Consider the following 16,821-nt stretch of genomic DNA (forward strand, 5'->3'; position numbering starts at 1 on the left):
CCACTTGACTGGCTGGATTCTTTGAAGCACACGTATATACTTGCACATACCCACATTACTGTTCAATGTAACCCTGAACTGAATTTAAGTCTAGACCGCCTGCCCTGTTCTTACTCTTCTGGTGCAATAAAGCAAAACCTACAGCTGCTTCAGAAAGTATCCATGAAGGGATTACAGGCCATGGCACTTGTTGACAGATGTCAAACTGATCCAATTTAAGTTCCTTCTTTCTTCCCCCAACCACCCATCTGTTATGCCGCTCTGCAGCCCCTAATCTCCTCACTGTGTTCAGCTGGTTCTAACTGGCCACACCTAGTCAGGTGTGGATAAAAGCATACCTGAGGTAGGCTTCCCAGAAGCTCACTAGTCTTTGCCTTGGTGGCACCAGCCATTTTAGCCAACCTGCAATGCCATTTTAAGATAAAACCCTCTTCTCACTAACACTGTGGTATTCGTCTCCTTTTCTATGTTGTGGCTTTAGAGCAGGGTCGCAACATAAGGAGACGAATAGCACCAGCTGAACACATTGAGGAGATTAGGGGCTGCAGAGGAGCTGGTTGCGTAACACCTCCTCCCTCAAAAGGGTTCCTCTAGGACCCCTAAATTTTTAAAAAGCCCCTCTGGACCTTGATCCCTCAAACATAAGCTTGAGCCAAAGCACAAACTTAAGCACTTTATTACCAGCTCTAACATAGAACTAAATACTCACATTTCTTTAGCTGGCATTTTTAAACAGGGACGCCCCTGCATGAGGATTTTGAAGTTACCACACTGAACGCACAAAAAGTAACATGTGACCAACACAAAGGAGCACGACAGTGACCAACACAAAGGAGCACAACAGTCAAACCCAAAATAATTACTTGACCTGCTACAACACAAAACCAAAAGTAGCAACAAATAATCACAACCAACTGATCTGTTGTCTCCACCACACAAATGGTCACATACAAGTGGCCCTATACCACAACAAGTCACTTTAAACTCCAAGTTCAGTAAAGAAAGCATGCTAGTGACCAACCACAAACAGAGAGCTATGGCCACACAATGATTGCTCAAAAGTGATCTAACCAGAGTAGCCACATGCTCTGCCACAATAAAGGCCACAGCACAAAACACTCACCTTATGAGGATGTCATTAGCATCCATCCACACTGACATTAGATGCACACACATGATGTACACGCAATGCCAACTTAAAAACGGCCTACCTGCCTCAGCTACAAGACCAGAATTAATGGTCTCAAACCTCCTGCCAAGTTTGGTGCCACTGATTTACTATGTGCAACTCCCAACCTAAAACGCTAAAAACAATAAAACCCTAACTTTACCTACCTAGTCTTCAGTGGTGTACCACCAAACAACAACAAAGCAAAACAACAAACAAGTGCTGCGATGGAAAGGCAGCACAGCTACCCAGCTAAAACACACTTACTAAAGGGAACACCTTCACCCACCCACTTAAAAGTAAAACAAACTGATTTCAGTCCCAAAAAAATGTCCAAACAATCCCGGACGAGCCCCCACTTATGTTACAACCCTGCTCAAAAGCCGCAACATAAAAAAGGAGACGAATACCAGAGCGTTAGTGAAAAGAGGTTTATCTTAAAATGGCATTGCAGGTTGGCTAAAATGGCTGGTGCCACCAAGGCAAAGAATAGTGAGCTTCTGGGAAGCCTACCTCAGGTATGCTTTTATCCACACCTGACTAGGTGTGGCCAATTAGCACCAGCTGAACACATTGAGGAGATTAGGAGCTGCAGAGCGGTGTAACACCATCCAAAGCTCTTTAACTCCCTCCTGCCTTTCTCCCAGCAAGGTTTAAGTACTTCTAGTGCAGGGTGATCCTTCCCCTGACCCTGTAAGTTTTCCCAATAAGTCAATCTAAGCTGTTCCCTCCTCAACTCTAGTGGCATTTCCCCCATCTCCACCTGCAAGGCTACAGTAGGAGTTGTCTTAAATGCCCCTGTACAAAGTCTCAACACCTGATACTGAATAAAATCTAACTTCCCAAGAGTAGTGTCTGCTGCCAAGTTATATGCCACACAACCATAATCTAACATCAGGGGTGGGCAATTCCAGGCCCCGAGGGCCGGTGTCCCTGCAGGTTTTAGATGTGTCCTTGAACCAACACAGCTGATTTAAATGGCTAAATTAGCTCCTCAACATGTCTTGAAGTTCTCCAGAGGCCTGGTAACGGACTAATCATGTGATTCAGGTGTGTTGACCCAAGGTGAGATCTAAAACCTGCAGGACACCGGCCCTCGGGGCCTGGAATTGCCCACCCCTGTCTAACATTGACCTCACCAACCCAGTGTATACGGCCCTCAGGGATTCCCTATCCGCTCCCCAATCCTTCCCAACCAAACACCTCAAAATATTCAAAACTTTTTTATACTTACCCACCAACTCCTGAATGTGTGCACCCCAAGTTACCCTCTCATCAAACCACAAACCCAGAAACTTAAACTTCCTCACTCTTTCTAATTCTACACCATATAGGTTCAGCTTAACTTCTTCACTAACCCTCTTCCTTGTAAAAAAACATTGTGTTTGTCTTATCTTATCAACTGAAAATTTGAATTCCCACCTATACGATCATTCTTCCACTTTACCAACTGCTTCCTGTAACTTCTATACAACAAAACCAACATTCCTCCCTCTCCTACATAAGGCTCCGTCATCAGCAAAAAGTAAACATCCCACCCCACCCTCTATGTCATTAAACACATCATTAATCATTATAGAAAATAACAAAGGACTCACTATGCTCCCCTGAGGGGTCCCGTTCTCTACAGAAAACCTCTCCGAATAATTCTTTCCAATTCTCACTCATATTTGCCTACCCTTTAAAAAATCCAAAATCCATCCACCCCTTAATACCCAATTTACGGATTTTGATTAACAAACCTTCTCTCCACATCATATCATAAGCTTTCTCTATATCGAAAAACACTGCCACCACACACTATTTATTTAAGCCCTCCTAATTTCATGCTCCAAACACAATACTGGATCCATAGTACTTCTCCCTCTTCTAAATCCACTTTGATATTTAGATAGAAACCCTCTGCTTTCTACATAATACATTAATCTCTCATTTTCTCATTTACCATTCTCTCCACAACTTTACAAATATGTGATGTTAAAGCTATCGGTCTATAATTACCTGGCTTGGTAGGTACCATCCCTCCCTGGCTTACGTATAGGCACCACCACAGCCTCTTTCCCACTTTGTGGCAGCTTCCCACCCTCCCAAACCCTATTATACAACGCCACTAACTTCTCTTTTGCTGACTCACTAAGATGGTCTATCATAATATAGCACACCTGATCTTTCCCTGGCTCCGAAGCACTCGGTGCAACTCTGACTTAGTAAAAGGCGTATTCACCAGATCATCCATATCCTCCACCATATCCAATAAATCTCTGTTCTCCATAATTGTCCTTTCTTTCCCCCTTCTTCTTCACTAACGTTCCCTGTGCTATGGATTTTAACGAACACTTTTGCCAACATGTTAACCTTTTCTTCATCCTTTACTACTGTCACCTCTTCGTCCTTCAAGACTGGATAACCATACTCCCTTTTAAACCATTCATCCTACTAATCATAGCCCATATGCTGTGAATTTTTGTCTCCCTCCCCATTGAATTACAAAAACCCCTCCAAAAGTCCCTCTTTGCATTCTTAATTGTTCTCTAACTGCTTAAATTCAACAAGATTCTGATAGATAGGATTTCCCTTTAATTTCTTAAAAATCTTATTTCGATATTTAATCACCTTATCACACTCCTTCGTCCACCATGGCACAATCTTCCTTTTCCCACTACTCCCTTTTCTCTTGCTCGCTCTGCTCGCCGCTTCTAAAATGGCTTTACAAATTGAATCCTTTGAATCGTCCACCCCTACATCCATATCAATCTTTTGAAATTCTTGTGCACTAATTACCCTAAATACATCCCAATTAGCCTCACTAAAGCACCTGTTTCTTAATGCTTAGCTTCACCTCAATCATTATAGGATAATGATCACTCCTATTGTTGTCATTTTCAGTACCTCCCATGAACATAAGCCTGCCAATGAATCCTACACTAACGTAAGATCAATAGCTGATTCAACCCCCGTTCTAACATTTACCCGAGTACTACTGCCATCATTCAAACACATAATTCTTCAAATCCAACAACTCCTCAATCACTTCCCCATTCCGATCACAACTATAGCCCCATAAAGAACTGTGAGCATTAAAGTCCCCACACCAGATCACTTTCCCCCTTAAATATGTATCCAGTTCCTCCACTTCTATTAATTTGCCACCTGGATTATAAAAGTTTACCACTCTAACGCTCCCAATTCCTCCCCAAATTTCCAATACTATATATTCTAACTGTCTACCAATAGCTACCACTCTATATTGAATCTCTCGTTTCACAAATGTCACACAACCTCCTCCATTACCCTCCTTCCTATCCCTCCAAACCCCATCATATCCTTTGATAACAAAATCCAAATTAGGCTTCAGCCATGACTCCTGTACACAGATTATATCTGGTTTCCTTTTGCATTTAAAAAAAATCCTTTAAACTCTTGACCATTAGCAATCAAACTTCTAGCATTCCACTTTAAAATAATCATATTGTCCTCTCCCCTGATCCTTCCGCTCCCCCTTCCCCTCCAAGTCTTTTATTAATGTTCTCCAAGATATGTCTTTAATACCGAAAAACCTCTCTGCCCCTTTCACTATTATTTTTATTTTCTCTGTCTTATGTTTCACTTGATCTGAACAATTTATGACATATGCAATGAACAAAATCAACTTCTCTACTGTCAGACCGGGGTGAGTTCCATGCACTTGAACAACTTCCAGAGTTAACCCAGACTGAACTTTTCCCGGTCCATCTTTTCCCCTCTGAACCCTCCTGACTGCCTCAGCGTAACTTATGTTGTGAGTAACCTTGACCTGCCCAACCTCCATGGCCTTCTTCCTTACCTCACAGCCTCCAAAACTCACCCTATGTTGCCCCCCACAGTTACTGCATTTATCCTGAACATTATCTCCACACTCCTCAAATCTGTGCTCACCCCCACACTTGGGACACTTCTGCTTGCCCTTACAGACTACAGCAATGTGCCCATATCTCTGGCATTTATAGCACCTAAGGGGCGGTGGCACAAATACTCTCACAGGAAAGCTCATGCACCCTATTTTAACCCTGTCTGGCATTACAGTACCTTCAAATTCCAACAAGACTGAAACTACCAACCCTTTCCCCATTTCCCCAGTCTCTTTACTTTGCTGACCTCTCCTCCCTAAATACACCACTTTAATTTCTCCAAATCCTACCGGGATACCTGTAATCACCCATTTAATGTCCTTCTCGCTTGTACTGTCCTTTTACAGATACTTTCAGCACTCAACACCTTGTTTAGCTGTTCTTCTGACTTGACCACTACCAATAATTCCCATCCCTTAGAACCTTAGCTAAAAAAAACCTCTCCAAACTTCTTTTCCAATTCTCTAGACGCCGCTATTGGGCTCAATTGCACTTCCTCATCCTCCTTCCTGAATTTCAAAATTATCTTAAATTCCTCCCTCACCATCTTCTTCCTCATGACCCTGGACCCTTCATCTGAGCTGTTCTCTTCCAAACTCCGTTTACTGGTCTGCAACCCAACCAAACTTGCCTCCTCTCCCCTGCTTCTCCCTCTTCCTGATCTTCCCCCGCCAGCAACCAGGGTCCATTCACCAAAATCCATTTCATCGTCCTCATCTACCAGAGACACCATTCCAGCCAGTCACACACCAGTTTATGCCAACTGCCAAACTCGTGATCCAAATCCGTAGTCCAAAGTCCAAAAACCAAACAATTCACTCAAACCGTATGGAATGTCCACCTTCAAATTTCCCGCACCTCCCCACCGCTACTCTCTCACAGTTCCTGGGCCGACAGTCAGGTGGTGCTGGAATCCTGACCCACTGTTCCTGTCTATGCACATGTCAAGATAAAGGCTTTCCTGTCTATCCGGATGTCAAAATAAAAGCTTCACAATTTTCTGATGTATAACAATAGAAATACAATTTCCACTTACTTGTCTCATTAGCATATGAACATATTTAAAACAGAACGGTATCTATATATGATCTCGGACCTTGTCTGAGGTCTGAGGTTCAATATCAAGACAAATTGCCGTCTTGCTCTTTGCTGAGATGAGACAGCGGGCGTAGCTCCAATGAGGAGCTGGATGTGGCTTTCACTCTTTCAGAAAAACATGGAAAACAAAAATCTTTAATCTAACAGTTAAAGAAAAGTGTGTATGTCTCATTTGCGGGGCAACCGGTGTGGGACTGCACTTTTAGCAGTGATCTCGTATAGAAAACTATTCCGCGCGTATATAAAACAGGTCCGCGGCTCCGAACCGTAGTAAAGGGACCTCTGGCTAATACATCGGGTTCGTGTCGGGCTTGTAGCTGAAAACTGAGACAGAGAGAGGCGTTGAAAGGCTGCTGCAACAGAACTTATTGTTTTGGAGGAAAACAGGAACACGGTGTACAGTCGAGTCTTAATAGCTTACTTACAGCTGGGCTCGTCAGGCACTGTTTTTGGCTGCAGTGGTTATTATTATATTTACATGCTTCCAGCTCCCGTTTCTGCTCGATGACAACTCGTACTTTTCCACTCTCCGTTTTTTTGCACATAACGGGTATAGGGCTATGCCTGTAACACTCTGCTCATATTGCCTTCATATTAAATAATTTTTTGAATAATAATTTTTTTAAAAATATTTCTTCACGTCATTATGCGGCTGCAAGTAGAGGTGACATGGGCCGTGACATTGAGACACAGGCATTGAGCCTCTTACTGCGTTTCGCTTGGGTTTCCACCAGCGTGGAATTACCAAAAATAGAGAGGCCATAGCCTAACATATGAAACAGGAAAAGACCGTCGTGTAATCCATTTATTTCAACAAAGTAACTGTATTCGGAATACCACCTTTTTAAGCGGTAACTGTAACGAAATACAGTTACTCATATTTCGTATTTTAAATACGTAACGCTGGTACATGTATTCAATTACTCCCCAGCACTGGGGGCAACTGTGGCGATGGCAAAGCGGCACAAAGTGGAGAGACACTTCAGTGCACTTCATGCAAGCCTCCATGCTAACTACCCACCATCATGAACAGAAAAGTCGACGAATTAAAGGCAGCTTTGGGCAACCAGAAGTCTTTTTTTGTTTTTACAAGTCTGGTGAAAAGTCACAAAAAGCAACTGAAGCTTCATTCAGAGCTGCAAAGAGATTTTGGAGGGCACAGTGATAATAATTGCAAACACTCTGTTCAAACACTTCAGAAGAATGGTCCTAATATCAATTACATAAATATGTGTAACTGGGGGCGAGTACAGTGGTGAGAAGAGTGTCAGCTATATCTGAGAACTTGACCAGGATCTGGTTAGTAGTTCAACATCCAGCACGATGAGTCTGTGGACAGCAGCAGTACATCGCAGATGATCATGTCTGTCAAATGGTGTTTGATGATTTCACACTACTGCCCCCAAAGACAACAACAGAGGGAGTTGACATCTACATGCAGTGAAGAGGTTCTTCATGGAGAACAAGGTACCATTAAAAAAGCTGGTGTCGGAGACTACTCACGGGGCTCCTACCGTGACATGCTGACATGCAGGCTTCGTTGCTCAATGCAATAGTAACATAGACTTGTCAAAATGTCTGCCTAACCACTGCACCATTCACCAGCAGGCGTCCTATTGGAGGAACTTTCAGCTGAACACGGTGACCTGTTACTACACAGAGAGATCTGATGACTAAGCAGGGGATGGGTGTATGTTATTTTTTGTCACTTTTGGGTGAAATCAAGGAGTTCATGCAGTTCGTGCAGACCAAAGGGAAAGACATCTCAAGGACACTGAGTGGATGCTTGACCTTGCATTTTTAACTGATATCATTGGGTCCTGATCCATTTGAACTGTCAATCAAAAGGTAAGACAGTTGCTGACATGATAAGTACCATAAATGCATTTGAAGCTCAGAAGAACATTTTTTCCATACATTTACAGTCCTGCACTTTCCCTCCATGCAGTCAGTGCTGAATGATAGTGCTTCTTAATGGCAATGCTCCCATTTGGGGCCTCGACCCCAAGGATCGGGTCTGCCTGCACAAACAGCACAGTATAGTGTACACTGGAGGATTGCTGTGATTTATACATCGAGGAAACCAAACAACCTCTAGCGAAGCGGATGGCACAACACAGAAGAGCCGCCTCGTCAGGCCAGGACTCTGCAGTCTATTCACACCTACAGGCCAGTGGACACTCTTTCAATGATGAGGATGTAACATCCTGGACAGGGAGGGACGCTGGTTTGAGGGCGGAGTCAAGGAGGCCATTTACGTGAAAAGGGAAAGACCATCTCTGAATCGAGGAGGGGGCCTAAGGGTACATCTGTCTCCATCTTACAATGCTGTGATTGCAGCCATTCAACTCTCTGTGAATGGGACTCATGGTTATTGATCAGTGGTTGTTGATCAATGTGTTGTTGAGCAACAGTCATGGCAATTTGCATATTAATGATCATGAAACTGTTTCCTCCATTTTTGGGAGTTTGAGAACAGATTTAGTGACTTTGAGGTACATGGAACATGTTTGTTATTTATTTAAATCCTTTGATGCAAGTGGAAATGAACTAAAACAAACTAAAATAATATGCAAAAATGTTAAAAATAACAAAAATTCTAAGATGTAATAATTTGTTAAAAATACAATAGATTTGGTGATCAGTACAAATGTTATAAAATTCATTTAAAAATGTGTTCAATATTAAATAACTGATCATTTGTACAAACAAAAGGCTCTTTGCCCCCCTCCAAATGGGGTCTGCACAGCTAACGTAAGTGCTAGGAGCTTAAGTTTATCTAAGTCATAATTCTGCTCAGTGGAAGACAAATGATAGGAGAAGAAAGAACATGGGTGGCACTTACCATGTGGGTCACCACACTGGGAAAGGATTGCCACTGCCCCACAGTCACAAGTGTGTAACTCCACAAACTGATTGTGTGAGTCAGGTTGGATCAAAATAGGAGAGGAGCTGTCTCAGTTTCATGAAGGCATTGTCTACATCTGCTGTTCATACAAAGCAACAGTGTGAAAACACACTTTTCTGCCTTGACACATGCTGATACAAACCAACTCACATGCTCACAATACTGCTCCTTAGAGAAGATGAGAATATCATCAAGGTATACAAACACAAAAAGACTGTAATACATATTGTTTACTAGGGCCTGGAAGACTGCGGAAGCATTCGATATCTTAAAAACCTTGATCAGGGATCCAACGCTTACAGTGCCAGAATGGATGGAAGAATAGACAAGGTCAGGGCTAGTTCTTTTCTTGTTCACAGAGTTCATGATCAATTCTTAATCTCAGTGAAATGATCTTGACGCATCCTCAATCATCCAGGTAAGGAAATCCTAAAAAAGTTGATTCTGTGAAATAGTTCCTCACGGGCCTCAGGCTCATCCCTTTGAACAAGTCACCAAAGAGTGGGCAGGTTTGCAAATTCCAGATACAAACAGTGGTAGAGAGTGGGCAGGCAGGTACGTTACTGCTTTGTCCTTCTCTTTACCGAGTGGGGATTCTAGATGTGGTTTCAGAGGAAAGCGGCAAACTCTTTGGACAGACTCAGAGACAGACTCTTAGGATAAGAGAGAGGAGAAGAACGAACACAAAACCCCGAACCTGACAATCAAACCATAAATTGACACATTCGATTCTTGTTTTCGTTTCCTATCAGCAATGATCATCAAAATTACATACAAATGAACTTCTTCATATCATTCAAATGTCTTGAGATCCACTAGTACAGAGCCAAAGGTGATGGCTCACTGGAACACAGACAGACTGTAGCTTCTAATATCTTAATACTTGCCCATTTTCATGCATTGTGCAGCCTCAAAGTTGAAACCAGTGTTCCTGTCTTAAGTCTGTAATAGTCACAGAGGACAGGTAGTTCTTCACAATGTTAGTACTTATAGTAACTGCAGGTAAGGCTTTGATTTCTGGATCTTTTATAGCATTTTGCAGTGTTCATGAACCCGATGCTAAATGCAACTATGCTACATCTCTGTGCTTGCATTTTACAACAGCATGTACACAGTTTTAAAAATGATGGTGAGTCATTGTTTTGCCTTTTTTCCAGGAGATGGTAGTAAAGAGACAAATATCTGCTATCTACACACTTTGTGGGGATATAATTAAATGGAACATAGACTACTAAAAGTCTGCATATGTGATGTAGGAAAGTTCTGCAGCTCCCCCAATGTTCCCTGCACAATTCTGCAGAGCATGTGATTTGATTTGCAAGATGAGTGCAGTGGGTGCTTTGCTGCTCATTGCAGGTGATGGCAGTGTCAGTCTCCAGGGATCTCACAGTACGGGTGCTGGAAGACCCGAATACTCTCAAGCTTGCTGAGAGACAACAGGCACTGAAGAATGCCATCCAGAAAGGAGAACCCAAATGTCTGGGGGTGAGTTTTGACCTCTGTGTAGTTGTGTTTGTATATGTGTGGATACAGAACGTCTGTATTTTGATTTCTTTTCCCCTCCCCATGCATTTATATGCCACTTCTACATGTCATTAGCTTTTGTCCTTTCCACTCCATAGTGTGTATTTTGTCCTTGCCTACCTTTGCAATCCTTTTGGTTCATTACTCCACAGCCAGTCTTGGCCGATGGCTGCCCCTCCATTGGTCAAGTTCTGGTGGCGGTTGCATCCTATTAAAAGGGAATCCTTTCTTTACATCTTCGCTAAGTGCTTGTTCACAGCGGTCATCTGATTGTTAGAGATGTCTCTGCAATGCTGTGGGGTCTTTACATTGCCATATGAAGCACCTTAATTCAGTTGTCTTTGTTATTACTGGTGTACAAATGGAATTGAATGGAATTGAATGGAATTACCACCTCCATGTTTCACATGGATGAGGATGCAGCATGTCAGAGAGCTGTTTGATAGTAATCTCTGTGTGTGTGTGTGTGTGTGTGTGTGTGTGTGTGTGTGTGTGTGTGTGTGTGTGTGTGTGTGTGTGTGTGCGTGCATCCCAGGTTAGTCAGGTGATGCTAGGACTGATGGTCATGTCCTACTCCATTCCTCTGCTCTTCACTGAGTTCACAGAGGTGGTCGCCCTGGGAGTTCCTTGGTGGAGCGGCCTGATGGTGAGTTTGTGTGTGTGTCTGTGTGTGTGTGTGTGTGTGTGTGCGTGTGCATGTGGGGGGTTAATGGTATATTAATAAATGAATTTTCCTGCTCGCAGTTCATCACAGCAGGAGGAATCGCAATATTCTTGGACAAACACTGCACCATGAAGATTGTGAGTCTCTTCTAAAACTTGAAACATTGTTTCAGCTAAGTTGAAAATAACTGAACAACAGCACAAGATTTAGAAAAAGCTAACATACTAAAGTAAAATGTTTTTGGGGGGGCGGGGTTTCAGCTGCAGCTGTGTCTCATGATAAGCATGGTGTCTGTTATGCTGTCAGTGGTGGCTGTGATCATCTACTCTGTGGACATGAACAAGAATCCCGAGGAGCCTTGTACGAAAACTACAGAAGACAACAGATGTGACGAAAAGCACTACGAGACGGTTGGTCCTTAAACTATTCTGGGTGTCTTTCAGTACCTGTCATTCTGGATTTCTTTGTACTTAATTTGCACATTTTTGTTGTGTGTCTATCATTTTTGTGTCCCTGTAGTCTTTTTCTCTGTCATTTTGTACACTCATTTTTTTCTCTTTGTAGAGATTTTTGTGTTACTTTGTATTCATTTTGTTGTCTCTTAGTACGTGTTTCAGTTTGTAGTTGTTTTCTGTCTTTTTGTAATTGTGTAAAGCATAATACTCTTTTTTGCGCTTACATCCTGAGTAATAGTGACATGTCCAGTGTATGGATTGCATATTTAAGCATTTAGCCATCCCCATAATATATAAAATATAATTAGAAATAAATTATTAAGATGAAGTGCTTCTACAGTATAGTTAGATCTATACGTAAAAAAAGTTCCAAACAATCCGTGCTCCGACCCATAGCTCCAACACACACTTCCCTCTTGTGCTCCTAATCCGTGACTCCGTCCAAGTGAAGAAAAACGCTCCGCTCCCTGGTAACAAAACAAACACACATGTCGGCAAAGGTATCCACAACAAGTGAGGTTCAAAAACACAGATGAACACGGCCATACTAACGAGGGTAAACTCAATAATCCAGCACTGACTGTAGCTCAGCCGCACTGCTAAATAGGACGCTCATGGAGAAGGTAATCAGTGCAGCTGGTGATGGCTTGATGAGCTGCAGTTGCGGCAGAAATATTCAAAGTCACAGCCTCAATGCAGTTGGAGCCCTGAGTCTTCTTTGAGTTTCCACAAACATTCTGGGTTTTAAGCATTTTATTGGACTTCTCTTGTACGACACCATGATTTGTACAATACTACACTGTACAAAGTACGAGTGAATGGTTTATGATGTGTGAGTGTCTGGCCCACTCAAGAAAAGTAGCTGGTTAGTCTAGTGGTAAGACTACACACCTTTGGAGCGGGAGTCGTACGTTCGATTCCCACCCAGTATCTAGTACGTGTCTATGCTAAAAAACCAAGCCCTGGAATGGTGAGGCTATGTCCGCAGCTAGAGCGCAAGCATTTCTGTAAGGGGCTGTGTTAGAGTGACCTTAGGGTTCTCACCATGTCCTAACCAAGGCCCTTCTTCAGTGTTAATGGGTTTGACTGGAGGGCCAGCTCTGTGGAGTGTTTTACTGATTGACGAAACATCTCTGTTAGGCCAAGGACAGTGCTGACTACTATATGAAATAGTGGTGATATTAAAAACAGATACAAGCCTGTGTTGGAAATCACTGTGTGGGCTCAGTTAATACAGTCCACTGTAGCCACAAATGCAAGTTAAAATTGTTCCATGCAAAGAAAAAACAGATGTAAACACAGTCGAGACACTTCTCCAACTTCCCTGGACGTGAGCTGATTTAAGATGGACTGATAAGAATTGGAAAACTGTCTTACGACACTTATGAAACAGTTTTTCAATGGGCAGTTATCTTGTTGGAGGACACAGACTATAGACAGCGTTTCTGATGGTGTAGGAGTGCAATAGTGCATCTATGTTTAGGTTTTACATCTGTGAAGGACCAACTCATTCTGAACATACATCTGGGTTTTGGAGCAACAAATGCTGTCATGCAGATGTTTGTTTTGGGGTTTTTTACAGATGATGCTTATTTACCAAAACCCATTCTGCACATATCCAAGACACAGCTTAATAGTAAATGAGCACGAAACTAGCCTGTCTGGAGACCACACACAGAAAACATTTGGACCATTATGAAACAAGAAATATGATAAAGAATTTCAAAATAAGAATTTCCCACTTGCCTTCATACTCTTTTCAATAAAATATAGAATATAGACTTAAAATAATTCATCATTCATGTTAATGATCCATCCAGACATTTATTCATTAGTTTAAGTAGATCGATGGATGGATTACTTTGCTTGTATACAGCAAAAGCATAAGTAATGGCACCGAGCATGGATAAATGCAAAACAGCATTGTGCAATAATTAATGCATCTTGTGTGAAATGTATGTACTTTTCACAACAGAGGCTGAGCAGGGGAGTGAAGTCGTCCCTCCTTGTCTTCACTCTGGCCCAGACAGTCATCGCTGCCATTCTCTGTGTCCTTCTCTTCAGGCAGAGGCGTAGCTTTGTATCATACACTGTAAGTATCTAGCTCTCAAACTCTTCATACTCAAAGTGCATCTGGATCAAATCTGCAACAATGTCAGCTACAATACCCATCTCAACATTTTGTATGCTGCATGACAATCCTCTGCAGGTTAGTGCAGGATAAACAGGTTGGTTTGCTTCACTGCGATGGGTTTAAAGTAAAGGCCAGTGTGTGACTGGTGCACAGTGGCTGTGGGTTCATGGTCAGAGATTCATATGAATTTTAGCTGATGATGCTGAGATCCACTGACTGAATTACACCTTCACATCAACTTTATGCTTTGCACAAAAATAGAAATGCGCTCCAAAGAACTACTATTTGCTGTCTTACTTTGAGTACATGTTGGAGTCTGTACTATTTACTTTTACTCGAGTAAATGAGTTGAATCAGTACTTCAACCTTTACTGGAGTATTTTTTAACAGTAGTATCTGGACTTCTACTTAAGTACAGAATGTCTGTACTTTTGCCAACTCGGTTGTGATTTGGAAAGATGTCTGAAACACCGAATCTCTTTCTTTTTCAGCCTCTCGGTGAAGCAGCTCCACCCACTTCAACACTGCTTACATCGCCCGACCTGAACTGATCAGTTATCCTTTGACTGATTGATCATCTGTGTCCTGATGATTGAAAGTCTTGAGTTTGTCTAACCCCTTACATCTACCACTTATTTACTCTGCTACCTGGCATGTTTACACAAGTGTGCCAGTTCTGTCAAGGGCCTTTTACACAGACGTAATAACTGTTCAACACTGGAGTAATGGTTCGTGGACGGCACATCACAGTCTAAGTGCAGCCATGTGTGCAGGGACGCATTTTTATCCAAGACTAAAGACTTTTTATTCTGGTATTGTCCTCTAAGACACAACCGTACTTGTTATGTGTGGCACATGATGTCACATATGTATGTATGTGGAGCGTTCGGCTATGTCCAGTCACAACTGCTGAATAGTTGACCAAGGGGCAATTAACAAACAATTTATCCCCAAGGGGCAATTGTTTGTTAATTGCCCCTTGGGGATAAATAAAGCATACAGGGACCATATAGAAATGCACTGCCTTGAAAGAAAAAACGGATCATGGTTTTTGTATCTGAAGAATTTCACAGCTGAAAGATCCTGATTTTGTAATCAAGAGAAAAGGTTCTGCAATTTTCAAATGACATAAACAAGAAACTTCACTAAATGTGGAAGAAACGTACCTGCATGAAGAAGGCACCCAGTCAGAAACAAACCCTGGGACTTCTTTTTCACAGTCCAGTCCAGGTTTTTTTCCTCTTTCAGGTTTAAACGTAGGTGTGGCACATAGGATACAATATTGTGTGCAGTGTTTAGACTATGTTTCAAATAAAAATGTTATTGTGATAAGATTGGTGTTAAGAGAATTGTTCGTGCCATCTTTGACAGTATTTTGTGTAAAATTTGAAAACGTCATAAATGAATAAAAACATCAAACCCACTGTGTGAGACAAAAAGGCACACTGTCAACACTGGACTGTGCAACAAATGAAGCACCTCTACTGTCATCGGGTGTTAGCATTCTCACTTGAGACTAATTTTATAGCTCACAGGTATGTATGTAAAGTGCTCTGAGTGGTCAAAAAGACCAGAAAGTGTTCTATACTAAAGTAAATTTAACAACTTGCCCTGAGATTAAAGTGGAATTTGAATAGTGGGAGAACCCAAACTTCCAGTTTAGCAGTGCTGCACAGGGGAATGAGCCACATTGTGATTCCTGTCAGTCCTTTTGAGTTCTCTCAGTTTCACTTGGAGCTTCTTTCTCACTTTTGTTATTCACCTTAGCATCTCTGTGGAGACAGACTTTACAGTATCATTGTTTCAGTATTTGTTAGTTTGTTGTTACAGCTTGGTTGAAGAGGCTTTGGAGGCTCCAGGGTGTCGTCTGGGTTAGACTGACGCAGGGCCAACACAGAGAGATGTTTTCAAACCTGTGTGCGCGCAGCAGAGGGGCACTTACACGGTGGTTTGTGAAGGACAGCTACTCTGTTAACCATTTTATCTTGCTGTATATACTGCAAATCTGCAGTGCTGGCATTTCCTGTTCTATTAAAAATGACCAACCTGCAGGCCTTTGTAAATAAAGAATAACCAGCTCTTTCTACGGTGAGAATTAAAGTTTATAAGATGACAAAAAAGACATTAAAAACATTATGAGGGCACTTACAGGCCTCCTGCTGCCATCTTCAGGACAAAACGCTGAAGCATTTTAGAACATTTTGGAATAAAATTTGCTGTATTTATATTTTTTCTATTTTTGTTTGGTTTTTATTGCCTGGAGTTGTTTGGATATTTTTCCTTTCTTTACTGGGTTCGTAACAGTAGTCTATAGTAGTAGTCAGTGAAAGACTAGAACCAAACTCTACAGATTTATTACAAGATAGGAAAGTGACTTCATATTTGTTAGGTTTATATTGTGGATTGTCATTTATGCTTAGAAATATATAACCATATATTTTTAGAGGTGTATAATCGATTGCATATTGATAGGATGTCTGATCCTTAGCAGTCTGCAAAGACGGTGTGCCTCCCTCTGATATACGTACACATCCTAGGGTCATGAGAGAGTTCGTACCTTGTTTTATGGTAATCACATCCATGTCTGTTTTGGTGTAAGTGCCTTTTGTTTAGATGAACTGCTGGACTTCCATCTGGTTTCATCATCCTCGCAGGAGACTTTAATCATGCTGATCTTAAAACTGTTCTCCCAAAGTTTCATCAGCATGTACATTTTCCAACAAGGGGAGACAACATATTGGACTTGGTCTACACACAGGAAAATGGAGCATACAAAGCCATCCCCCTCCCCCATATCGGCACCTCTGATCACCTCACTGTTATGCTAATGCCAGTGTAACGGGTGTATTAAAAAATAATTTATATTTCACCAAAGATCCATCCTGCAGTGTTATCTTGCTTTGTCAGTATTGGTTATGTATATGTGTTTATTTATATATGTTTATTTTCTGTATTTATATTTTGGGAGCTTTTATTTTGTTTA

The 16,821-nt window shown here is 41.8% G+C and overlaps 2 protein-coding genes across 5 annotated transcripts in view; one reads left to right on the forward strand and one right to left on the reverse strand.

Moving 5' to 3' along the window:
- Window positions 1–15,261, forward strand: part of tmem176 (transmembrane protein 176) — a 16,050-nt gene extending 789 nt beyond the window's left edge. For all 3 annotated transcript variants that reach the window (XM_084932402.1, XM_084932401.1, XM_084932400.1), the window contains 6 exons: window positions 10,418–10,546; window positions 11,121–11,231; window positions 11,330–11,386; window positions 11,510–11,659; window positions 13,680–13,796; window positions 14,330–15,261. In XM_084932402.1, the coding sequence (XP_084788528.1) occupies window positions 10,421–10,546; window positions 11,121–11,231; window positions 11,330–11,386; window positions 11,510–11,659; window positions 13,680–13,796; window positions 14,330–14,389 (621 nt within the window). In that variant the 5' untranslated portion in view covers window positions 10,418–10,420 and the 3' untranslated portion in view covers window positions 14,390–15,261. The remainder of the gene's footprint in view (window positions 1–10,417; window positions 10,547–11,120; window positions 11,232–11,329; window positions 11,387–11,509; window positions 11,660–13,679; window positions 13,797–14,329) is intronic.
- LOC146386304 (uncharacterized) overlaps window positions 1–16,821 on the reverse strand; it is a 48,870-nt gene that overhangs the window by 16,478 nt on the left and 15,571 nt on the right. The gene's annotated exons all lie outside the window — the stretch shown is intronic.

This window comes from Perissodus microlepis, chromosome 6 (genome assembly GCF_051167445.1).
Source record: "Perissodus microlepis isolate ML-2025 ecotype Zambia chromosome 6, ASM5116744v1, whole genome shotgun sequence".
NCBI classification, from domain to species: Eukaryota; Metazoa; Chordata; class Actinopteri; order Cichliformes; family Cichlidae; genus Perissodus; species Perissodus microlepis.